The sequence below is a fragment of the Planococcus citri genome, chromosome 5 (genome assembly GCF_950023065.1).
Source record: "Planococcus citri chromosome 5, ihPlaCitr1.1, whole genome shotgun sequence".
NCBI lineage: Eukaryota > Metazoa > Arthropoda > Insecta > Hemiptera > Pseudococcidae > Planococcus > Planococcus citri.
In genome coordinates, this window is record NC_088681.1 from 57,685,932 (window position 1) to 57,696,402 (window position 10,471).

Consider the following 10,471-nt stretch of genomic DNA (forward strand, 5'->3'; position numbering starts at 1 on the left):
TCCCCTTACGCGGTTGGGCCATACCTGTACCTTACATTTATACAATTCAATTCGTTCGCGAATGATTCATCAAAAATTCATAAAATGAATCGATTCGTTCGTGAACGAGTCACTAATACAATTCAATTCGTTCGCGAATGATTCATCAAAAATTCAGAAAATGAATCAATTCGTTCGTGAACGAACCACTTATACAATTCAATTCGTTCGCGAATGAGTCACTTGTACGAATCGATTCGTTCGCGAACGAGTCACTTATACGAATCAATTCGTTCGCGAATGATTCACAAAAAATTATTCAATTCGTTCACGAATGATTCATTAAAAATTCAGTAAATGAATCAGTTCGTTCGCAAATGATTCACCAAAAATTATTCCATTTCAATTTGTTCGCGAACGATTCACCAAAAATTATGCAAATGAATCGATTCGTTCGCGAACGATTCACGTATAGGTAACGATTCGTTCGCGGATGATTCACCACCCATTATTAAATTCGTTCGTGAATGATTCACTAAAAGTTATTCAATTCGTTCGTGAACGACTCACCAAAAATTATTCAATTCGTTCGCGAACGATTCACCAAAAATTAAGCAAATGAATCGATTCGTTCGCGAACGAGTCACTTGTACGAATCGATTCGTTCGCGAATGATTCAATAAAAAAATTAAATTTGTTCGCAAATGATTCACCAACTATTAGGTAATCAATTTGATCGCGAGCGATTCACTTATAAATCTATCAATTTGTTCAATCACCAATCAGTTGTAAATGATTCGATTCGATTCACTTCGCTTGAAAACAGATCAATTCCTATACAACAGTTCCGCCAAAAAAAACGAATCAGTCGTATATAAATTAATTGATCGGTTTGCGAATGATTCACCAAGAAATCAATCAATTTATTTAAGCACCAATCGTTCGTAAATGATTCGATTCAATTGTAAACTTCTATACAAATGTTTCAAAGAAAGTGACAATAAGACACGAAGACGTCTTAAAGTGAATTTTTCTCTCAATGATCAAGTCCAGTCGTCCAGACATTAAAAACTTGACAATTGGAAAATGGTTATCACACACTTGGCAATAATGATGAAAATTTTCAGCAACATGACGAGAAAAATAAAAAAGTTATTGAGAATTGAAAAGTTGCAAAAATAACCCTTGTCAAAAGAAGAGTCGTAAATGCCGCGAAACACTTTCATTTATTTAAACTTTTTTTTCTCGAGGAAATTTATCGATTGATACACATAAATAAGTATATTTATCCGAGTAATTGAAAGGTGTAATAAAACGAGAATAACTTTAAACATTCTACAGGATGAAATAAAGTACTTACCAACACAACTAAACCACCAATGTATTAGGTACCTACTCGCTACCATAAAAATTACATTAATGGTTTAATGCACACTTTGAAATCACATAAATTCGAAAAGTGTCGAACCTCGCGATTGATCTATCGACAGATCGTACAATGGGTTATAAACGAAACAATTAAAAATGTAAAAAAAAACTAAGCACCTTGTCGTCTCAACGCTTCGGCAAACTCGTCAAAAGAATACAAATTATTATAAAAAGCGACTTCTTTCATTTGGCTAACCAGTAAATGTTGGAATTTCTCTGAAGAAACGTTTAAAAAATTTCACTATTTTGTATAATGGAGATTACTTCAATATTCATGTACACGGCTTTGGCTGTAATTTTCATCCAGGTGAGGCGAATAGCAATAAAATACCTACTCGTGAACTATCGCATTTCTACCATCAAATTGCTTCTCCGCGATTTCGAAACAACTCGTTTTCGATACTTGTGGCTTTTCAAATTTAATTATTTTTCAAGTTTTCATAACTCAAAACTTGAGAATCACACAATCAATTTTATTTAAGCACCTGAAGAATAAGAGCATATGGGATCAAAATGATCCATCCTCCAATTCTTATTCGCACAAAAAAAATCCAAGGCTTACAAAATAAGATCATAAAGAGTGATCTTTGATTTAAAAAAACACCAATAACACGATTTCTTTTAATTTCAGATGAATTCAATCAGCTGTCGATATGCTGAAATGGACAACTTGGCAGCCCCTGAAACCAAACCCGAATCTTCACAACCATCGCATAAAATCATTTCCACATCACTCATAGGCGATCTAAATATTGATCCTTTACCACCAAACGTCTTCCCATCTTCCACGCGTAATATCCTAACACCCGAAGTATTCTCACAAGCTGATCCAGTCGCTTATTTCTTGGCCAAAACATCCAACTTCTCCCAAGACGAAATCCAGTTACTAGGTCTCGAAGTAGACTACTATTTTACCAGAAATCAATTTCCTCGACCATATTACTACACATACGCCGCAGTCTTGACATCAATTCTAAAATGCCTAACTATGCTTCATAACGTACGGTGGTCCATAGAAACCATTCAACAGCCAACCAGATCTATGACTTTCACAATGGCGGATATTTCGTCTCCCCATCCAGAATTATCGATGCTTTTTACACCCGATATTTTTGCGGATGCCAATCCTCCATCGGTTGTTTTGAAAAAACTGCTTGAAATACCCGAAAATGAAATGCCCAAGGTGATGTTACGATTGAAGGAACTAATGAATGGCAGGTCATCAGGTAAAACTGTTAGACTGTGCCACAACTATATAAAATATTTGTCGGAATTTTTAGACCTATGTAACAAATATGCGCTGAGAAGTTTGAGAATCAGAATTACCAGAATGCAGGAATTTATTTCCACGTTAAAATCGATAGTTATTGTAAAGTGAGAATTTTTAAATGATAACTCTCGATGAAAGTGACGTGTAAATTGTAAGAAAAAAAATGTATAAAATAGGTTAATGAAAACGAACAATTAATTATAATTTTACTTTGGTTTGATTTAGTTTTGTTTTCTTCAAACTTAATTCTTTGTAAGCATGAATATAAGTCTTGTCAACGTTATTCAAATTAAAACTGAAAAAATTACTCATTAGCGTGTTGGGAAAGTGTCTTCTATTTCGTTGAGAGTTTTCATCGGAGCTCGATTAAGACTGTAGGAACAACAAGGAAACGAATAAACTTGAGAAAATAGCACGAATGCATCAGAACTTTATTGAAATTTAAATTCATATTGCAACCGTATCCCGAGAGGGAGAGATCTAATCAGATTAGAATTTTGGTCGGATTAGATCTGCTCAAATCTGATCAGATCCAAGTGAGAACACCTATTAGTTAGATCTGATCAGATGTTGATACTCTTCAATTTGATTTAGGTAATCAGATCTATCGGACGAAATACAAAAGCAATCTACAACGCAGGTGAGTACAATTAGGTACCTACAATCAAGCAAGCTAAATGAAAAAATTTCTTCGCAGAACGAATAAACAAAAACGCCAGAAAATGACCAAAAAACACAAAATTAGCATTAGGTATGTCGATAAACCATAGATAACACATCAACACATATTTTAACGGCTGCCATGCAATTGCGCCAAAAGTACCCGGAATTGCGCCGAGTAAAAAAATTAGGCATACCCGGAATTGCGCCACATAAAAAAATATGTGTATGGGGAATTGCGCCAGTCAAAAGAACGAATCCTCCCATCACACTTATACTCAGACTTCGGATTGTCAGATTCATAATTTTTCTGGTGTGGTTAAAAAATTCGTTCTTATGATTAGGTACCTATAAGTATTCAGTCCAGCTCCAGCAATAGATACAGATTGTCAAAAAAAAATAATCCACATTTCTAATACACCGAGGGCGCATACGAAAAGGTACCTTATGGCCAAAAAATTAATTTTTTTCTTTTTCGCCCAATTTTCCTAGGGATTCTTCAAAAATCGAGTAGAACCCTCCATAGGCAAAAATTTTTTTGGCCATAAGGTACCTTTTTGTATGCGCCCTCACATATATCTGGATGAGCATGTGAGAAGTAAGTTTTTAAGGTCGAATGAAAAGCCTCACACACATTCCTTGTCCTCCCCGTATGTCTATTGACGCTCATAGGTGAGGAGGAAAAGCTGAGTCTTCGGATATGTACATACATAGTACTTACTCTACCAGATAATTACAAAATAATATGTGCATACGTAGGTACTTTATGTATGAATATAGTAAAATGCACCTTTGTAGGTTGGTGATTCATTATCAATTCAGATAACTGCGACTGAACGATGAACGATTCGTTCATATTTTGTTCATATCACATTTTTCTCAACTCGGCGCAATTGCCAGTATACCGTTTTTAAAACCCGGCGCAATTCCGGGTACATGATTTTAACCATTTGGCGCAATTGCAGGGCTCCCATTTTAACTGCCCAGGCAGAGAAAAATTGCATGTTGTCATCATTCTCTTTCACAATTCGCCCATTAAAATGGTAAGAAAAAAATTAAACACCGTTATTGTCATAAATTTCGACACTCGAGCAACATTGAAAAGTAAATACGCAATAAATGAGAAATTGGAAAAATACCTCTTTGATGAATGCGTCGCCAACAGAAAACGCTTCAAACTAAAAAAAAAAACAACAAACCAAAAAAAACACAAATGGAAACTACATGGATAAAGCGGCTTCATTAACGAACTATTGAACACGATACGTTTGTGATCGAATTTCATGTTTAAAGTAGGCAACAAAAAATCAAAGTACCTACTTACCAAAATTTTAAAAAAATAAGAGTAAAAAAAATCGTACAGAACATACTCTTTGAGTGAAATTCGATTGAGAAAGCATGTCCTAAAATCCACACAAGCAATTATTATTTAAGCGTTAAAAGTCTATTAGGAATTTTTTGCAAATTTTTGAAAACTTGAAAAGATCAAAAAACTACCTATTATTAGAAAGTTTTTTCAACTTCTTCATCTCCCTCCTTCCCCCTCAAAAAAATATACAATCAGATTGAATAGGTTATTACCTCATTTTGATCTCCGGATTTGAAAATTACTAGGTTTTTGGACCACTGTAAAGCTTCTGGCGAGTTTTTAATTTTCTCCAAAAATTTTAAATTGCTCTGAAAAGAAAAGACCTAGGTAAGTAATATATTAATGGAATTATTCTGTGGTGGGAGAAAAAACTGGAACCCAATCAAAAACTACCATAAAACAAAAAATTCAGAAAATTTTTTCGTTTTGAGGTTTTTGAGGTTTTTGATTTTTGGAATTTCCCAGAAATTTTCCTTCTGGAAAATTTCTGATTTCTTTGAAGATATGAGAGCCGATGATACACAACTTAATTGTAACTAATAACCTCATTTCCACTTTGGTGTACTGGATATCCTATTATGCACTCTCCTGGTTCTAATGGATGTGGTCGTGTGCATATAATTAATATCTCTCGCGATTCGTATGATAGCTCAGTGCAATAATCTTAGGGTCGTATGAATCACGGACGAGGAATTATTCGTAATTCCCACCGGAATATTTAAATTTATTTATATTTGTCGTGGGGACACGATACAATACTTCGTATATTATACGAATCTGCACAGTCTTAAACGCCAAAATGCCATATTTACTCATACCGTAGAAATACTTACTTTATTCGTGGAAATACTTACTTTTGTCGTAGATGGAATGATTTACCAAGAACAATAATTCGACGATTTGACAATCGTCAATAAATAAGAAAAGAACTCGTGAAAATAACTTATATATTATAATTCCAAGAGAAAATTGCGGACATTTTGATACAAAATTATCCTTTTTGATTGGTGTACTTATCAGAATAACTTATCAGAATAAAGGGATTTTTATTGGGAAAGGGAGAACTTATCAGAATAACTTATCAGAATAAAGGGATTTTTATTGGGAAAGGGAGACTTATCAGAATAAAACTTATCAGAATAACTTATCAGAATAAAGGAAATTTGGGGGAAAAAAGGAAAAATAAAAGCCCTAAAGTGCCTACCTCTGTACTAAATTGTCAGAAACCGATCCGAGAAAGACGAGAATCAATAACTTATCCTCAATGGAAACAGTGCAAAGGACAAGAATCGTCTATGGCGACGAAAATGCCCGAGTCGTGGATGTCTGATCCATTTAGTATCATAGGTTTTGTATGGCCGAATTGCCTACTTAACTGGAACACAAACTGTACTGGATCTAAATTTATCTATTGGATTGAGCTGCAGATCAATCCAAGTAGATAATGATGACGACATCGGAAGTTGTACATAGTACTTACCAACTAACAACTTGTAATTTGACATTACAAGTTCTTGAAGAATGACTCATTGAAGACTAACCCAAGCTATGGCGCTTGTATGTTGGTTAGGAGTAACGAATAAAGACAAGAGAATTTATTCGAATACTGAAGTCTTTCTTCTCGGATTGGAGTATTTATAACCTTCAGTAGTCGAAAATCGTGCAGTAGCTGGGTGGGGTAAGTGGCGCACGCGTATATCGCGTCTAGCAGTGCTAACGTAGGCAACTGGCGCTCAAATTACGTCATGTTCGCGTATATTCGGCGAAAATCATAAAAAACTTGGTTGTTATTGGTTAATATATCGGAAGTGGAGATAAATCTGGCGCTACCACCGGAAATACAAAGCTATGATCATGTATAATTGTAGATATTCGATAATCTCGCGATTATGATTGGTTGTAGGCGCCACCACCACTAAATGGATTGGGAAAAATGTCGCATTTGGTCAATGACGCAATAAATGGTCATAAAAATGGTCGAATATTCGTCGTTTAAGGGGACAGAAAACTACTCATTCGTCTAAAAGACCAAAGAAAATTCATTCTATACAAAGATAGAATTATTTTCTCCCACGTAGGCGGACAGAATTGCGATGAAAGAAATTTCTCCCAGTATATAGGTGATAGAAAAATATAAAATTAGGCTTCTCCCAGCTTAAGTGATAGAAAAAAATCATTTTCTCCCACTAGAGTGGGAGAGAAAGCTATAATTTTCTCCCACTACAATTCGACTTGAAGAAAATCGTTTTTTCTATTATTTAAGTCTCTGAAGAATTTGTTTTTGCTGTGGAAGGGTGACATAGGGCAGATTGGCCCCACTGCTGTTAGGTAGTGCTTATTATAATTACCCCTTATATTGTGAATATCAGTAAAGTGTTTATATTTTAACAGAACAATGCTCGCAATGAAAATATATGTACAGTATGTATATTTTCGTATACGATGCATAAGACCAAATCTTCTATAGGTACACTCTAGATAGACGGATTTGGGTACACTTCTTTTCTCTTAGGAAAGGGTTAAGCGAGGTAATTTACGCTAAAGAGCTCGTGACTCGCACCTTCATATTTTACGACCTCTATGTACTACATATACTGAGAAATTGCGCCAAAAGTACCATGAAGGGAGGAGTCTCAGTACCATATGCATCTTTATAATACAGAACTCTCGTGTCATTTCCTCACTTGGCTAGGTGACCACAATTCGCGATAGTTGGTTCTTCGTCAACGTCAAAATCTGATGCTGTGAGGATCCTCTCTGATAGAGGTGACCACAGTGTCTTCTTTTTCAATTAATATTTTATAATTAATTTATTCTTTTAAGTTAATGTCATCTCTGGCATGACAAATTCTTTTTATTTTCAAATTAATGGTCCTCAGACTCATAATTATTAGTGAATCTTTTTGGTAAGGAGGAATAATCTAGATATTCCAAATTACGCAAAGTTTGATAGGTGTCTCATTTAGTTAAGTGCCATTAAAAGCCCATAGTATTAGGAGGGCTCCGGAAAGCAATGGTAAACGTGTACAGTGTTCAAGTAAGTGGCGAAATACTCCTACTTAATTAATTATAAGTTATTGTATGTATTTGGGTTGCGAGCACTGTGTTGTAATCCTTAATTAGTATTAATCGAATTAGAAAATAACATTATGTACATATTTTGGCTGTCATGTACATACCTTTGCCTAACAGACTCAAATGTAATGAGTAGGTTAAAGTCTCAATACTTCGATATTGTCATCATTTTGCTGATCTCACCTAGCTCAAGTATAGGTAGATCATTTACTTGTCAAAGTTTCATTCATTCTCATGCTATGTGTAAACATAAGTGCAAACGATATATGTTAATGAAGATTTGTAAATAGTGTAAATATACATGTAAATAGAAATGTGTTCTTATTTATCAATGTTACCATCTTTAAATGTGTGTAGTTAATTATTGGAACTGCAACCCTCTGAGCTATCTTGGTATCCGCAATTACTCACCTCCTAGGGAGTGATAATTATCCTCACTACAATACGGATTCAGTAATATGTACCTTCATTACCTTAACCCAGGGCTAATAATCTTAACTATATCAAGGGTTAAAAAAATTTAGTATCTGAATTGGAAAATCGCTAGGTACAACAGTGCGGTTTTTTCAAAAGTTTTCATAAGTTTTCAGCAGTGCTCATCTGCTTGTACTCAATTTAAAAAATAAATAATGATTTGAAAAAGTATCTATCCAACTTAAAAACCCAAAAAAGCTTGAAAAAGTAATTCAAAATAAAACAAAAAGATATACTTATGTACCCTGAATGGATTTTAATTTTGAAAAGTTTGACCAATTAGCAAGATTTTGGCAATTTTTGGCACCAAATGAAGAATTTTGCAATTTCTGGAAAAAATGACAATCTTACAAGGGAGGTGCCCCAGGTGACATGCATTGATTTCAATGATTCTTGCACCATTGGATAGATGACATCGAACATAGTCTACCACGAAATTTTCATGGGCTGAAGTTGATATTTCGATTTTTCAGAGCGATTTTTTGACTTTCACGTAGCAATTTTGAAAAATTGTCCAAAAATAGTCGGCGCAGGTCACATACCAAAATTTTCCATATTATTTGGACATTTCAATACATTTATGATGAGACTAGCCCATGGTAAAATTTTTAGCTGCTGAAGTCGATATTTCCGGCTTCCAGGGTGATATTTCGATTTTCACATAGAAAATTTAAAAAAAATTGGGCAAAAATAGTCGGCAGAGGTCGCATACCAAAACCTTCCATATTATTTGGGCATTTCAGTACATATGATGACACTAGCCTATGGTGAAATTTTCAGCTGTTGAAGTTGATACTTCAGCATTCCAGGGTGATTTTTCGATTTTTTTCAAAATTGCAATGCGAAAATCGAAAAATCACCCTGGAAAACTGAAATATCAACTTCTGCAGCTGAAAAGTTAGGGTTAGGCTATGTTCGATGTCCTCTCTCCAATGATGCAAGAATCGTTGAAATCGGTGAATGTCACCTGGGGCACATCCCTTGTTAGTTATTAAAAAGTAAGACTTCGATAATTTTATCAAAAAAAGAATTGCTTTTTAGTAATTTCAGTCAAAAAACGAGGCTTTTAGACAATGTTGGAAAAAATTACGTGAAACTTTTTGGATTGGAAAGCAAGAATTTTGACAATTTTTGGCAAAAAGAAATACTTTCACAATTTTTGCAAGAAGCAAACCATTTTGGAAGTGTTGGCAATAAAGTGAAATTCTTCAGAAAGAACTAGAGACAGTGACGTAGTCAAGGGGGAGGGAAAAAGGAGCAATTGCAACCCTGCTTGTGAGCGAAAATTATAAATAAAACATGCAAAAATAAAAGTTTTTTCATTTGTCGGGCTCATTTTCTCTCGAAATTTTTATAAAATCATCACACATTACGAAAGGTTTTTAGAAAATTATTTCAATTTTTCATGCCCAAGAAATTCTGGTTTGTCCCCCCCTTGAGAAAATCCTGGCTACCTACAGCACTGTTAAAGATTTCTATCAAAAAACAAGGTTTCGATATAATTTTAGCAAAACAAAACTTTTTGGGAATCATAATTAATGTAAAACAGTATATTTTTTTGCAATTTTTGTCTAAAATTCCGTATGCGCTTAAAACTTCAAAAATCAAAAATCGGAGAAAGTTGTTTATACTTAAAAAAGTGCGTAGAATCCGAGAATGTCCTTGGTTTTTTTCACAAAACAATACTGATGTCGCTACAAACTCTTGAAGTAGGACAAAAACTGCCACTTTTGTAATTTTGATCATCTCTCCTGACCACAAAAACAACTCAAATTGAAAAACCCCATTCTCTTTTTTGTTTTAGGGTATAAAGTATCGATTAGGCCCATTTTGAACCCGAACACAAATATTCAGTTGCTTATAGTGTTATTGGCAAAAAAAAAATGATACCAACGTATCCAGATAGGCTACTTTTAGATATTTTTTGCAATTTTCGTTTTTTTTAGAGCAACCTGAAGCTTTTCTAAATTCACATAGAGGGTCCAAATTTGCAATGAGTACACAATAAGAAAGTGTCATTCACATGACTTTCGCAGACGTCAAACTTCTCACCCATTTTGATTTTTCTATGGTCGAAAAAGTCGATATTCGATCGTTATTTTTTTTTCGACTTTTAGAACATTTTTTAGCACTCTCAATTAACCTAAAAAGTTCAAAGTTGCAATTAAAAAAAATAAAAATAGACGTACTTATCGCAAATGAGCCTCTCTTCGTTT

The 10,471-nt window shown here is 34.3% G+C and overlaps 1 protein-coding gene across 1 annotated transcript; it reads left to right on the forward strand.

The window, feature by feature from the left end:
• Window positions 1-1,618: 1,618 nt before the first annotated feature.
• Window positions 1,619-2,831, forward strand: LOC135849063 (uncharacterized). The gene is made up of 2 exons (XM_065369211.1): window positions 1,619-1,714; window positions 2,039-2,831. The coding sequence occupies exons 1-2, from the start codon at window positions 1,661-1,663 to the stop codon at window positions 2,783-2,785; spliced, it is 801 nt and encodes a 266-aa protein (XP_065225283.1). The 5' UTR covers window positions 1,619-1,660; the 3' UTR covers window positions 2,786-2,831.
• Window positions 2,832-10,471: the final 7,640 nt, after the last annotated feature.

Bases quoted from the DNA above. Each gene is read 5' to 3' on its own strand.
- LOC135849063 (XM_065369211.1), top strand. From the start codon at position 1,661: ATGGAGATTACTTCAATATTCATGTACACGGCTTTGGCTGTAATTTTC. The intron at 1,715-2,038 runs GTGAGGCGAATA...TTTTAATTTCAG, and splicing joins TGGCTGTAATTTTCATCCAG to ATGAATTCAATCAGCTGTCG.